The 16,258-nt window shown below is 38.4% G+C and overlaps 1 protein-coding gene across 1 annotated transcript in view; it reads right to left on the bottom strand.

Annotated features, from left to right (window-relative positions):
- CSMD3 (CUB and Sushi multiple domains 3) overlaps nt 1-16,258 on the bottom strand; it is a 3,006,114-nt gene that overhangs the window by 1,296,325 nt on the left and 1,693,531 nt on the right. Inside the window, exon 19 of the mRNA XM_078686868.1 lies at nt 3,460-3,648. Coding sequence (XP_078542994.1) covers nt 3,460-3,648 — 189 coding nt within the window. The remainder of the gene's footprint in view (nt 1-3,459; nt 3,649-16,258) is intronic.

The following is a 16,258-nucleotide window of genomic DNA, read 5'->3' as shown; positions in this document are numbered from 1 at the left end:
AGCCAAATACATTATTAAAATTGTGCATACTTTAACGTACTAACTCCAGAGACATTAGTAAAAAAAATATAAACAAGAATTCTAAAATACATGAAGCAGATAATTTGCTGGTGCAAGAGCTAATAACAAAGAACCAGTTGGCAAAACCTCAAGACAAGTTAGGTAAGATTCATAGCCATCATGGTGCTATAGGAAAGGACTAGTACTCAATCTAAAATCTAAAATTGTTCCCCTCATATACCAGACACCTAACAAAAAATGGCACACAGCAAAGATTATATCATTAGAAGTAACAGTTTTCAACACTGTGAGGGCAACAGAATATATCCTGGTCCCTGAATTCAGGCACACAGATTAAATCCATTTGCATCGGGCCTTTAGGTACATGAGACAACAAAACAATATATGCTCCTCAGTTTCGGGACCTTTACCACAGGCCAGGCAGACACTAAAAGAGAATTCATTTTGTTGTTTATAGTGAAAGCTTTATGGGATAAATTCCCGTTCCAGAATCTGACATACAGACTTTTAGCAAGGGGGGCGTAATGTTATCTAGGAATGATTCAAAGTGCAGTGCAATCTTAAAATCAATATATTGTTTGGTTAGGCACCCTTTGTCTGGAATTAAAATGTAATGATCTTAAAGAAGGTCCAATAACTTCTCTTTGAACAAGTTGAGTCTATCTTGAAAAATAATGAACTAATTCCGGTTGCTAAGAATGGGCAGAAGCCTGTGAATGCCATGTGTAGACAGAAAAAACACAAAATAGTGGTGATAATAGTAATGGGGAGGACGTAGCGCTCCCGTTGAAACTGCAGATTCTGATGGACCATCTTTGACCGTGAATGTGCCGATCTCCCCATAATCAGCATTCTTCCTTATATCCCATGACATAATACATTTGCGCTATTGCATATAGTGAGCCCTGGGCCTCAAACAAACCCTGTGGGTGCTTTTGGGTTACATTCCAGACCACCGCGAACACTTATCAAGCCACTAATATCAGTGTTGTAATTTCAGCAGAGGACGGCGTAGGAAAAGGCTTAAGTACTTTACGTTACCATGTATAAGAAATAAAATCATTAGTAGGGAATCTTATTGCACAAATTGAAGATCTTATGAAATCGAAGCTCACCACTAACCAAAATCGTAATTGTGGGGCGGGTAACATCATTACTGGGAACCCGAGTCCAAATGTTGACTCATCCTGAGCTAGGCAAGTCTTTAATGACCACTGCCCTTAATTTACAGCATCACATCATGGTGCCCACTCTCCCTCTGGCTAGCTCAGTCCCTGTGCTTACACCTAGGGCAAACTTGGGTTTGATGCCTTAAGGGAGTGTTTCATATATAAATCAACATTATGAAGATACCAACCCTGACATCATGAGTAACAGACCTCCAACAGGGTCCAAATGGACATGGCAGTCTCGTGGAAAATCGATTGGCCAACCCCTGGGAATATTGGTACAATTGAATAAGCTACCCAAACCACATTATAACATCCCAGAACATGTAACAGCCCACCTAGGGTGTCTAGCGGATCCAGTAAGGTAGTTTATATGACCCGGTCCCCAAATTTGCACTGATTCATATGGGGACACATAATCCTTAGCCAATAAGGTCATATAATGAGTTAGAACTAAGTGTAAATGCTTATCAGTAATAAGATCTGATATGTTAAACGCTACCCGCTGGGCTCCTCAGGGGTCTACTATATATCTGTGGTTGATGGGCCTATTAGGTAAGGTAAGCTCCACGGTTGGACCTGTCCCTACTGCCATTTGATTCAGGTTACATCCCGTCTCCTGCTTTGAAGTATCCAACCGTTGCTGGTCTCTCTGCAAACCCTCAGGCACTTTAGAAGACACTGGACTGGTGGGTACGAGTGCTGGCTCAAATGACTGATTAGGTTGCTAGGTTGGCGGGCCAACCAGCAATGTTGAACCAGGTGCAACTGATAGTGCGGGCTTTCTGGTAACTCCTTTTTGGGGGTCGAAGGTTGGGATTCCGAGTGTCTTAGTGGGGTGGACGGTGCAACTAGTCAAACTACTAATGCAGAATTAGGAGCAACTGAAGATGAGGGCCTCAAGGTGACTCCGGAGTGCCCTAGGGTGACAGAAGAGTTTAGCCAAGACAGTCACTCACAGGAGAAGTGTATGGTTAAGGTTGCATTGAACCAAGAGTCAAAATGTTCTCATGTCATCTGACTGGTATTAACTCCAAACTGATGCTGAGTGGGGTACTTATATTGGGGAATTTGATGCACGTGCTTTTCAAGATACTTGGGCCATGGATAAGGAGTATCTTACTGGGTTCACCTCCTATAATGATGATGCCTTTCCACCCTGGAAATTTGGTCATTCTTCAGGGGGGCTATTGATCCTGGCCAAGAACTTTGCCCACTGGTCCATTCACTGATTCATGTAGATTTTCACAATCTAATTAGAGTTTACCTCAGGTATTTCTCAGGTCTGAATGCATTAATTGTCAATGTTTACAGAAGGTCGGCATCTGCCAATGTGGATTCACCAGTTTTAGAGCTTTTAGATGTCCTTATAGAATCTCACCAGAAGTATGCTAGAATTATTATTACTAGGGACTTTAATGTCACCTTTGAACCCTCATGTTGTATTAATTCCTTGGTCGAGTTGGGGGATGAGCAGTGGAAAATCCCTACTCTAACATGTAGACCTTTAAGGTTTTTACCCAATATTTCTCTCCAGCTAGCTTCAATTGTAACAGGGAAAGGACTAAGAGCCTGTAATGGAAGTACCTGCTCTGACCCTGAGGTTGCATCCACCTCCAAAAGGGGGGCATACAGGAGTAACAATGTTTATGTCCTTGTGAATCTCAATCCACGACCGTTCCTTGAGGACATGAAAATTGATAATTGATAGTGACCATAACTACTTGATCACCTCTTTAAAAGGGGATGCTCCTAGTCGCCCAGCCACCCAGCATTACACAGAGGTGCCCCTTCCCTTACTAGCCAACAATTTTAGATGAGTATCTTGGCCCCAGGTTTTGTCTAAATTTAAACTTGTTATCTGAAATATACTTTTGGTTTGCTGAATATTTGGCAATTTGTTGGGTATCCCAAGGGCGCAACTCCCATTAAGGAGATCCATGCCAAGCTGTTCCCAAGCTGTGGGAACTGTTTTATAAAAAGGTTATGCATAAGAAGCTCCCCTGTGTCAAAATAAAGTTATTGTTTAACAACTAATGTGTGCAATCTAATAAAGTAACTGCATACACTATTGTACACTGGATTCTCTGAAGTGTTCTCTCCCTAAAAGTTGTGAATAGAGTAAGAAAGACAGAGAGGCAAAAGTGAATTTAGAAAAATTACTTTTCAAATATCTTTCCAACATGTCATATTTCATTTTTCAGATAAGGCAAGCTAAAATAATTTTTCTTAGTACATTATCCTAACTGACAAATTGATACATTCTTACCATCACAAGTTGGAAGAGGATGGCTCCACCAATGATTTTTTTCACACAAAAGAGGTTCTTCATGGCTTAGTGTATATCCTGGATGGCAACCAAATGACACAGTGGAACCTATAGAAAAATCTTGGCCATAACGTAATCCATGCACAGGTATGCCAGGATCCAGACATGAGTATGTATCAACTGTCACACCTGTGAAGAAAGGCATGAATGCAAAAAGCATTAAAAGCAGGTCACTGCTAAATTTAAATTGATGTTTTATGCAGCTGTCCAATCAAATACAAATGACATATTTATGCTTTTTTCCATCTTGCCACTAGGTAGCCGAATTACACTTAAATCAAACAGATGAATTAGTAAACAATATTGCTGGTAAAGTTCTATTAAGGTATTTAAGAAAAGTTTAAAATGTACTATCTTTGGATTACTCCTTTGCTTGGCACAAATGGCATACTTACAGTGTTGCTGAGTGGTCTTTGAAATTATGTGGCGTAGCACTTTACCATGATTTACCACTAAGAGCCTTTTCTCTTTCTCATAACCAATGCTAGTCATAGATCTTCAGGAGTACTTACATTTGTAAAATGTATGCAAGTGGAATTCAACCTGGTGGCAAATTATGCAAACAAAAGTGTGACACATTTACCTTTTTTTGCCCACAGAGGAAATATTTGCTTCACTTGAGAAACCATTCTATTAGGCCCTCTGTTGGATATGGTATGTGCTCTAACCATGGGACAACTATTTCTAACTTTGAATCCCTTTTGCATATTTTAGCAGAATTGGAAAATACTTTCAAATTACACTGAATGCTCTGAAAAACGTATAGGGCTGTATGTGTTTACTTAATACTCTAGGCTGCACTTCCAAGAATTATCTACAATCCTTGGACATGTTCTAGCTTTACAAATGCAAAAATCCTTCGAACCAATGGATAACACCTCTTACCTAAGCAATTTGTGAATGCAAAATTCCACTAATCCTGTTTCTGTGAAACACAACTAAAAATTCACATTTGGAGAGGTGCAAATTTGAGCAGCTAAATTCAGCTTAGCAAATATTTTTAAAAAATGATTGGCCAGTTCAGAATTATCACTTCTTTCCAGATCCCAGCATTGGTGAGACATTCTATGATAGATAACAACCTTCTCTAAATTTCTGCCTCAGAGAGAAGGGGCAAACACAGATCCAGATTAACTTTAAAAACGCTAATAATGGATTTTTCAACTACAATATTGTATTGTATCATGCTACCAAAATATCATAGCAAAAACATCAATATAACAATATTATGAAGGTAACTCTGAATAGTTAAATATATTTTACTATTGTTAACTTAACATTTATATCCCATGATCTTCTTGGTGTTAAGCGTAGTAGTCTACAAAAGATAATTGAATGAAATGTATTAAATATTTTAATCCTAAGGTTAGGGGGTTACAGATATAAATAACACTAAACTTAATTGAAAAATAATTATTCTTTAGACAATAAATATATTCCATTAAAATTTCTGCTGAATTTGAGCAAAATGCACTGTGGTTATCGTGGGAAATGGTGTAATGCTCCAGTGAGTAAACTCATGTTTAGTGTAACTCATGGTTTAGTGTAACTCATTTGAGAATTCCAATAGAAGTCCATGTTCTGGTGTGGAATTCTACAGGGCATATTATCAAGCTCATTATCACCGCTTTAGCTGCAGTTTTCTGCCGCTAAACGGGTGATAATTTTAACGCCGTTCTTGATAATATGCCCCTTGAAAAGTAAATGTTGGTGAATTGTAGAGACCATGGTACTGCATATAATAGGCATTAATGAGAACCGACACTTAACCTTTCTTGAAGAATAAGTGTTCATTTTTGCTAAATACAGGCGACTCATGTTTTTGTTTTATTTTTTGATGCCTTGTTTAATAGCGACTTTAATTGCCTTATGTGATTCTATATTGTGTTTTATTTAGATCATTTCAGTGTCAGCTTGTATGCCTTTTTCAAGCACTTGAAAAGATATGAAATGTTTTGAGATGGTAAAACGGTGATACCTACAGCCCAAGAAGATTTGGGTGAATCAAGCTTTTATGTACATTAACAGCATGTTATTCAGTGAAAACAAGTATAAGTTCAGGAATTACTAATTAAATGAATTTAAGTATACATTAAATTAATTGCAATATGTTAATAGTCTTGGACACTACTAATTAAGAAACAATCTTGTAATTTATATTTTCTAATTTATGGACGTTTTTGTAATGAAAAGTAAATTTTTAACTTTGCAATTTTATGAAGCTTAAGAAACCAGAACAAGATATATATTTTCTTCCAGAGCTTTTATGTATCTAATAACTAGTGAATGTACTTAATAATCTGGATCATTTGCTCAACTGTCATAATGACTATAGACATAAAAAATATTAGGATGAAGGATAGGACACTGTATCCTTACCACACAGTTCAACACAGGACTGAAGGTATTTTTGGCTCTATATGCTTCTACCTATTATACGTTAATATGTATGATAACATAAAACAATTGTGGTTATTCCCAGATTTTATTTGTATTTGATCATTTAGTGGATGTTTACATTTGCTATTTATGTTTACTACTGATGATTACGGACAAGAGTTCAAATGGTGCTGAATTTGGTGTAGCTAAATGGCAATGTTGAGGTTGTTTAAATGGAGTTTGGTGCATTGGTCATTTGTCTCCTTTTAAAACAATATTCTCTAACTATATATGTCTGAAATTCTGTCTGTTGCATATTACTCTTTTCAGCTTTATTTCAATCTTTGGGTCTTATGTTAAACTTGTTTTTTGTATATATTTCTTAAATCCCTGACAAAGAAGTCATAAAGCAAAGCACAAAATGTGCTGGCCTATACTTTTTGATTGCAAGGAACATTGCCAGAGAACTATTGTAGAAGAGGTTTTTTTTATTGACTTTTAATTACTTCTGGATGTGATTCTGTTTAAATGAACTTGATGCTATTTTTATTGGAAATAATTCAAATGCTCTTAATGGATTGATAAGTGCAGCTTTCAACGGAGGAAGTGATATATCAAAGAACGATGCATGTTTTTGAATAGTTTAGTGACATTTATATATGTACCTCAGCCCCCCCAAAGTCTAGAATTTACTGAGCTAATGGATGGGAATCCAAAAATAAACTATATACGAGTTTCTTATTGTTTACCTCTGGTTAGACCTGCCAGCCTTAGGTTTGTCTCCCCCCAAACATTTTGCCTACTCCCCTCCTGCTTGCTAAAATTAATTTTTGTTGGCTTTAAGACTCTGTGCACTACACCATTGCTAACCAGTGCTAAAGTGTTTGCACTCACTCCTTAAAACAGAGTAAAAGTGGCCTACATCTGTTTGGCACATTTAACATATATAAGTCCCTAGTAAAGTGGTACAACATGTACCCAGGGCCTGCAAATTAAATGTTATTAGTGGGCAAGTAGCACTTATTGTGCCACCCACATAAACAGCATTTTAAAAACATCCTCAGGCCTGCCATTGCAGGCTGTGTGTAGTTTTAAACCACAGTTTTTACCTGGCAACATAAACCTATTATCAGGTCTAGAATTTCAGTTTTAATACACCCCTAAATTGGGTCTTAAACAGCCCATGAGACAGGGTGCATTGTATTTAAAAAGTTGGACATGTATTTTTAACTTTTACATGTCCTGGCAGTGAAACATTCACAAATGTGTTTTTCACCACTGTAAGGCCTACCTTTCACACTGGGTTACCTTATTACATTTCAATAAATGATAATGTTTATTTCAGAACAGGTAGAAATGCCATGTTTGGTGTCTTAAGAATTGTAATTTAAAATCCTCCTTAATGGTAGAGTTGGATTTTAAGTCACAATTTAGAAAATGACACATTCATAAAGTTGCCTTTTTCTTGTCCTAACCATTTGGTGCCTGCAGCCTGTGTTCTGGGTCAAATCACCTTCATTAGAATTGCAGTTGGTCTTTGTGTATTCCTCCCAGACACTGACACATACAGGGACTTACTGTTGGCAGGATAGGCAATCCTGCCAGGATAGGAGGGGTAGAGCAGTGCACAGCGCAGAAAACACTCATAAGGCTTTGCTGCACTTCAGAGGACTGCCTTGCTGCCTGAGGCACTGCGTTGGCCCCAATGAGGTCACTGAGCAGCAGCTGCAATGCTAGGTCCTGTGTCGGTTCTGATGTGGCCTCCGATCAAGAGCTGCGAGGGGATGCGATGCAAGGTCTTACGTCAAGTTGTGTTGCGCTGTGTTGGTTCTGATGGAACACACAATTAGGCACAGAGATGTACACTCTGATACCAGCCAAGGATCTAGGATCTGTCCTCTGCATCCCTCCCAATGAGCCATCTGGGGCGCAGCTAAGGGGTGACATAGAATTTAAAAAGAAGGTTTAGGCAAATGCTTTATTTTTCTGGGTAGTAAGGGCAGTTAAAAACTACATAATAGACTGCAATGAAAGGCCTGAGACATGTTTTGAAAGGCTACTTTAGTGGGTAGCACAATGAGCGCTGCGGCCCACTAGTAGCATTTACTTTACATGCCCAAGCTTCACCATGTGTGAAGTAGAGAACACAAGCACTTTAGTACTGGTTAGCAGTGGTGAGGTGCACAGAGTTCTAAAAGTCGATAAATCAGGTTCAGCAAAGCAGGAGGGTGAAGGCAAAATGTTTGTGGCTGACCCTGCTACTGCTGTCTCATAGGATGGGGGCATTTGTGGGTGGGGGCCCTGCCTATGTAGATGAACTCCAGAAAACTTGCCGTTTTTTACTATTATCAAAAAACTGCAAAAAGTTCCAACTCTCCTAGGACTCCTTAACGTAATACTACCAATAAAGGGAGTAATACTTTGGGAAGTAATAGACAACCATCAACACGGATGGGCAAGTAGGATAAGATGCTGTAATAGATAAAGTATTTTCCCATGGAGAAAAAGGCAAAAAGTGTAAAAGGGAAAATGACATTCAGAGGCTCATAAACATGCAGGTACAGGAAACGTGTGCGCAACTGGTAACTCTTGTGTGCAACAAGGAGTTCACAGTGAAATTACATTGCTGCTCATGGACCTCTGCGACATTCACATCAAATGTACTTTTATCCTTGCAAGTGTAAACGTCCCACTATCTGTTTTGAAAACGTCTTTTAGCGTGCTCGTGCTAATCATCCTAAGCCTTTTTTGTATTTTTACAGAACAGGACCCTCTGCAGCTCTGTAACAGATGGATAGAAAATCTCATGAACCCACTGCAATGTATTCTTTTTTTTATCAATTACCAACTCTACAGACCTAAGTTCTGCCAACCCCTCATGCATGTCGTAAACCTGAACAGCAGGTTTATGAAATGCAGAATAACCAGCTGCTCAGGAGTTCCATGCCTAATCCGTTTTCGTATTGCACCACAGAATGTCTTTCTGCAGTGGGTTGCAAAAAGAGAATTAAAGAGGTTTGTATCACTTAACAACATGGAAATAAGAACCATCTGTGTTTAACCCAACCCCATTAATCTTCCACCTATGCATAAAATTATACTTACAGACTGGTATTGTTACACGACATTCCCCTGTCCCATTAGATTTCTTCCATTCTTGGAAGTAATTAACATTATCTTTCTCATTTTTGCTAATAGCCCGACGTTATAATGTAAGAGGATGGTTATAAATTACCAAGAGATCAAGGCACATGTAAAATACAAAAAATAATAACGAAAATCTGCACTGCATGGATGATATCTGTTGTGAACACGTTTGTTTACCAAATAACACAATATATTTTTTTATATATTGAGTAATGTCGTTGTTTGTTTTGATGGCGTAAGTTACAGGTAGTATGAATTAATATAAGCATATCGGTATCATGATCTTGTATATCCTTTTATAAAAATATAAGATGTGGTGGTTTTTTTTTTTTTTATACATTGTTTGGATAAAATCCCTGCTCCGGATCATAAATTAATTTTATTGTATTTTTCTGTATTTTATAGTATGCTTTTATGGACATTTTTTGTATGATCCGAATAAAGCTTGATTTGATTTGATTTGATTTACAGGTAGTGTGCATATTTTCTAAGTACTATTTCACGTATGGAAAAATAAGTGCTTACATATAATTGGATAGCGAATGTGAACCACACTTTTTATTAATAACAAACACATTCTAATGTCTTCATGTAACCCACTTAATTAGAGCCATTTATCAAGTTGACATTGTCTGGTTTTCCAAAGTGGAATGACATTTTACGCATCTGCAATCAAAATTAATCAATTCATTAATACATCAATATTTCCAGCAAATAGGATGTAGCTCATATTGTGCCAATAAAGCAATGCATCTGAAAAAATATATAACAGGCAATTTGAACTTTTGCAGTATGCGAGTCAAACTACCAATAATTGTGTGCCATCACACACTTCTAGCTACTTCCTTAAGTATGTGTATCGATATTTTTAAAGACTTATTTATTTGTGGTTTTCTGCTGCATGAACTAGACATACATGCAGAGAGGTTACTTACAAATAGGATATACTGGACTTGTAATAGACCTGGGGTAAACATAGTTAGATTAGTTCACAGGTGATTTTGGAACGATTGACGTTAGTTGAATAGCAGCTTTTATTCTAGGCTATTGCAAAATAAAAATAAAACATACCATATAATCAAGTTCACATCTACAGTGTTTGGAAGGTGGTACCGTAATGTTAAGGTAGGACCTTCTTGTTGTATGGATGGCTCCGCTGAAAGTAATGGATTATAAAATGGTGATTGATTAATAAGGGGTGTATTGTTTGAAATTTGAGCTACATTAAAGATGCAATCATGAGTGACGGAATATGCGAGGCCATAAGCAGTGCTTGATCTGGGCAAACGTTATAGTTAGCAAGTAGACTATAACTGGATAATTTGATAACATTTTGGTTTTAAAGTATTAGTGTTTATTTAATTTCAACATCAAAAGATATCAATCATTGTTACCTTTGTTTTTTTTTAAATATTATTTAATATAAGAAAATAGATCTTGTTAAAGCGGTAATTTAGCAGGCTAATTAATATTGAAAAAAGTGATCTCAAACAGTTTTTAGAGTGAGAAGAATACCTTGGTGGCCAAATGTGCAATTTACTACATTTTGTAGCGTTCACAAAGTGCTAATAAAAACTGTTGACAAAATTCTAATTTTGCCCACCTCTACCTTGTTTAATGATGCCAAAATTGACACTGCCAGCATTCAGTGTTCCTTTAGCTATATTAAGATTGGAGTCATGAATGCTCAACAGGTACTGCAGGCCTCTTTTAGCAACACAACAGAAATGTTATTTGTACAAAACCAGAGAAATTCAGTTGTTATAGTTAACTTAGTTAACTATAACTTGCGCCCCCACAATGCACTCACATATTACATCACACATCACTCAGGACATCACTGATGACATTAGCGATGATATCATCCAGTAGCTGTAAGTGTTTAAAAAAAGTTTATGAGTATTAAATACATATAGTTGGGTGTATTTGTGAATCAGTGGGTGTATAAGTGAATGTGTGGATGACTAAATGGGTGTGTTACTGGCTGTATAAGTGAGTGATTAGGTGTCTCAGTAAATGTATGGCAGAGTGACTGGTGGTGTGAATGTCTGACAGTTGATGTCTTAGTTGGTGTATGAGTGTATTAGTGGGTACGTGTATTGTTGTATGGGTGATTTATTGATTGACTATCTCTATGGTTGTCTGGGTGTCAGTGCATGGGGGAGGAGGTGTGTGACTGCCTGTATGGATGAGCGCATGGGTGAATCAGTGCTTGTATGGGGTAGTGAGTGTGTGTGTGTGAGAAGCTATATGGGTGAGTGGAGTGAGTGTCTGTATGGCTGTGTCGGTGATTGAGTGCTTGTGTCAGTATGGGTCAGTAACTGTGTGTGTGAAAGGCAATATAGGTGAGTGACTGGTTATATGAGAGACTGTATGCATGAGTGACTGGATGTGAGAGTGGCTTTATGGATGATTACATGCTTCTATCATTGACTGTTTGGGTGAATTAGTATGTGTTACTATTGTAGTGTAGTTCCTATATTCCCAATAGGCTCTGAGCATTGGAATAATACACACTAGATTTGACATAGGACTTAGGTCAGTATGTCTCTATCGAGTATATTAAACTTAATTGTGTGTGCCAGCTAATTCAGAGGTCACTAGAAACTTTCTTGAATAAACAAGAAGGGATTAGTCTCTGACAACCGCATAAACATGACAACTTTGTTTCCCCTAGAATCGAAACGATATCTTCGGAGTCGTGGAAACAATAAATAACTATTTCACTCCGTCAATCGTGCATGCTTCGCTTCTACAGAGTTGCATAGAAATAGAGAGACAGGTGTTTCAATAAATAGGGTTTATTGAACAGTCTTATTTCTGATGCAAGAGATATGAACTGCTACAATCGTTAGACAGAATGTGAAGTATAATGCGTACAGCGTAAACAGTAATATAAAATAATACTGTAATAGCATTGTCTGCTGCTATGACATATATAAAAATACATACATAAACAACACAGGCTAAACTACTCAACTGGTGCTTCTAAAATACGCCTACCCCAGTGCACCTAACCTAGGTCTAGTACGAGGGAAGAAGTAGAGGCCAGATGTAGGTAATTCATATTTACCGACTCTTAAATACCGAATTTTACCGATTCGGTATTTAAGAGTCGGTAAATATGAAGGGGGGAGATGTAGGTATTACAGAATCGGTAAATACCGAATCTTTAAGATTCGGTATTTACCGATTCTGTAAATACCGAATCGGTATTGCCCATTGATTCCTATGGGCCTTGAAGCCCATAGGAATCAATGGGCAATACCGATTCTGTAATTACAGAATCGGTAAATACCTATTTTAGCAAGGGTGCAGGGGGTGTCACTTTGACACCCTCTAGCACCCCAAAGACGGGCATGTGAGCCATGTGGCACACAGACATGCCCTAAGGGCATGTCTGTCTGTCACATGGCTAGGGTGTGCATGCACACATGTGCATGCACACCTGGATTCGGTATTTTACCACACAATTGGATTGTGTGGTAAAATACCGAATCTGTAAGGCCTGTGGCACTCTCAGGAGTGCCACCTACATTTGGATATACCAATTCGGTAAAAAATACCGATTCGGTATTTTACAGAATCGGTAAATTTACCGAATCGGTAACTTTACCGATTCTATAAAAATATGCCCCTACATACCTATTCATACATACCGGTCGGTAACGGACGAAAATACCGATTTTCGGCCGTTACCGACCGACCTACATCTGGCCCTAGGTGTTGTCTTTAGCATAGGTTTAGTTTAGCCAAGAATTGCCAAAGGTTTTTCTAGGTTCTAATCAGCTCCATACCTTAGAATGAGAGAGGTTGGTATCTCTTTCTTTGGAGTCGATTTCCCAACACCCCGCAAGGGGAGTCAGAAACACTGGAGCTGGACTCTCGGCAGGAGAATGACAGCTTCTGGTCAGTGCGTCAGCTGGAGTGTTGGCTTCCTTCGGCACTTGCTGTAGAGAGCTGCGTCGTGCAAGTAGGTAATCGAACTGCACCGAACCACACTGTGCTTTGCCATAGCAAGTTAAGGTATATTTATACCTTGGAGGTGTTTAGGAATGCCAGAATTGATGTAAAGTCGGGCATATAAACGTCATGAATGAACTCCTAAGGAATAGATGTTCATGCATAATAAATGAGTTCTTGGAGAAATCAATATCCAAGCAAGGGGAAGTCACTAACGGCTTAAGAGTCTGGTTTTCCAAGAAATCGTTGTGACGTAGATGAACGGATGGAAGTAGCCATGCCTGTATTTGGGTAGCATGGACTATGCCTAAATAAGGACTGGATTTCTATGCCTGTATAAGGGCAATACGAATTGAACCTATATAAGAGCATGAATTGGGAAAGTCATTTGGAATCTAAAATCGAACAAAACACCCACTCCACTTTCTTATGTACGACTTTACTAAATTCTAAACATATCTAAAACATATCTACACAGAGTGTGAAAACCCACCAGAAACACATAAAAATGCATTAGAAAATGGGTGTACATATAATGGACGCATAAGTGCTGTACACATTAAAGCAGTGTTTCATTCTACGCATATATTCGACATTGGAATGCTAACTGAAAGAATCATGAAAATATACATTTATGAAATGGCTCGTTAAATACAGGAGAAAAAAAGGCCGAAACCATTTAATGTCAGATTACATAAAACTGTTTGTATGTGGACAAGGTCAAATATTGTTTCTGGAAGTATTCAAATAATTCTTGTTCTCTATGAATAGTTCTACTCTAAGCAGATTACTTGTGCCCAAAAATAAAAAATACAAATTTTGAAAAAAAATTAATCATAGAAAAAAGAGTTCCAAAGTTAGTACCTTGTTTTGAAAAATGAAGGTCAAATTCAAATTCTCTCAGAACACTGTGTGCTGAACTCAAATGTCAGTGCTAGTGCTTGGAAAAAACATGAAATCTTCTAAGTCCGTAAAGAAATCGTCTATCATTGTAGGTGATAGTTGGATTACCTCGTCCAGAAGATTAACCGCACATAGATGTGAAGCATCACTGTCAGCATTGGTCACATTAGCAATGTTCATAATGGATGGTACCTGCACGCCTGTTTCCTCCCGTACCTCAGCAGTTGCAGTTTTCTTCTGTGATATCTCAATGAATGCCGTCATCAGAATTGGTAGCCGCTGGGGACAGCACTCTGCATGGGCCATTACTGGGTACAGCAAAGAATCACCATCCGTTGGTTTGACTGATGGAAGTGTCAGACAGATGTCTAGCACAAATTAGCAGGCAGCGTAGAACAGGTAAGATGCAATCTTGCCAAATTGGTCTGAATGACAGAAACCATGTGGTATTGAATTCTCGTAGACCAGGTAGTCCTAGAATTTGGACTATGCGCTCACGACACTTCATCGCCAGTAGAGTTGTCTCCATGGAGAACTGGGTGTCGCTGATGTTTGGCTTGCCATATCGCAGCAGTAGGAGCAAAAATGGTATCCCAAAAAGGAGGGGCAGTCCACCAAACACAGAGTGCACGAAGTTTGGAAATATTCCTAGGACTGCTTGAAAAGGTGCTAACAGTCCAGAAAATACAGTCTTAAATACACTTATAAAACCGCTCGTATCAGACATATTTAAGATACAACAACATTTCTGAGAAATGTATAGGGCAGTTTGTAGTTAAAAGTGCATGTATGTCGGCAGAAGTCCTTGCGACTTGTAGATCATAGGTCTCTTTGGCCGAGGTCAGTGGCACCGTTTTTTGCAAAAGAATGGCTTTCATTCTGCTTAGAGTATCAATTTGTATTGAAGAGATGTTCAGTGAAGGCCAAAGTGGTGACTCCCTGACTAACTTGGTTTTTGGAAACAATACTTGTATACAGCAAGTGACCCTGGATGACACAGTTACTAGATATGGTATTCCTGGCAACATGCCAAAACAGCTGTGATCGTTCAACATGAGGTAACTTCCATTTGAAAGCTTTTAAAAAAATGGATCAATCACTGCAGCTGGTGAATCTTGCAGGTGGAAGGATAAATTATTAGAGGGACCATCGCAGGCCCCGTATAAGTTTATACCCTGACAAAGGAGAGAACCGCTTAGTGCGTTTTCACAGTTTGAACCGCTAAGAAACACTTCACGTCCCCCACTCCAACATCGGTGTGTGTATGGTAATTCCCAGGATGTCTTGATGTATTCTTTACCCAACCTTTCATATGTGCCTGCTGGTATGTGTTTTAGACAATACTGAGAATTGAAAATTTTAACAGGCAGAGTGATTGTTCGGTGTATAATCCATTCAGTAGCTGGTTTCTCTGCTACCGTAAATGGCAATATTTCCAGTTTTTCAATGCTCAGCATTGAAAAATAGTCTGCTCCCTTCTGTGCCAGTTTGATCTGTTTATCAGTGAGATTGAATTCTGAAAACAGTGACATAGTATTGTTTAAACGGCAAGGTACATAGCCTGAATGAAGTTTTCTCAACGTCCAGCCCAGTAGCATGATAGAACGTAGTTGCGACTGACCATGTTGTAGCATGACCAAGTCCTGTTCCATGATCTCTATGACAGAAGACACTATGCTGTCCAGTGAATTTATCCTGGACGACAGAATTGTTAACCCATTGTCAACCACAGTGAGAGTTTTCTCTAAATTAATACGATCAATTTCTCGTATTCGTTCTGCAGTCTCTGCTTGCGTAATCATTCTTGCTTCATTATAAGCAGCATAGATACTGGCATATATAAAACATTTTTGATGCTGTTGTCTTGGTCCTAGCAAGAATTCCCTAAGATCAGTGCAAACTTTATATAAAGATAAGTGTTGCTTTACATCCTTAAGTGTAGATCTTTGTAGCCAATCAAGGTAGAGCTTCCCTACACTGTATGTTGTTACTATTCCTGGATGCTGTCTCTGAATGTATATTGGGTCTGGCCTATTGAATGTGAAACCCTGTGTTTTGTTCAGTAAATCTATCTTGACAGTTGTTTGTGCCTGTGGGCCAGATCAACCATTTATTCCAATCTGGATCTGTTCTGTTGTGATGCAAAATAGTATGTACGTCGACCTCCCCCTCTAAAGTGTTATTACTATCAGTTGTAGGTGTATGTATGGACAAATTGTTCATGTCTTTGATCTTGGCTCACCCAAGGCAAGACGTATGTTGGACAGTGTCATTCAAAAACATAATTTGCTCAGGGATGATGCAGGCTCTAAATAAAGCTTCTGGCCCCTGTACCTGCCAATCTTTT

This window comes from Lissotriton helveticus, chromosome 4_1, assembly GCF_964261635.1.
Source record: "Lissotriton helveticus chromosome 4_1, aLisHel1.1, whole genome shotgun sequence".
Lineage (NCBI taxonomy): Eukaryota > Metazoa > Chordata > Amphibia > Caudata > Salamandridae > Lissotriton > Lissotriton helveticus.
The sequence above is the reverse complement of the archived record's forward strand: the minus strand, read 5'-3'. Positions and strand labels throughout refer to the sequence as shown.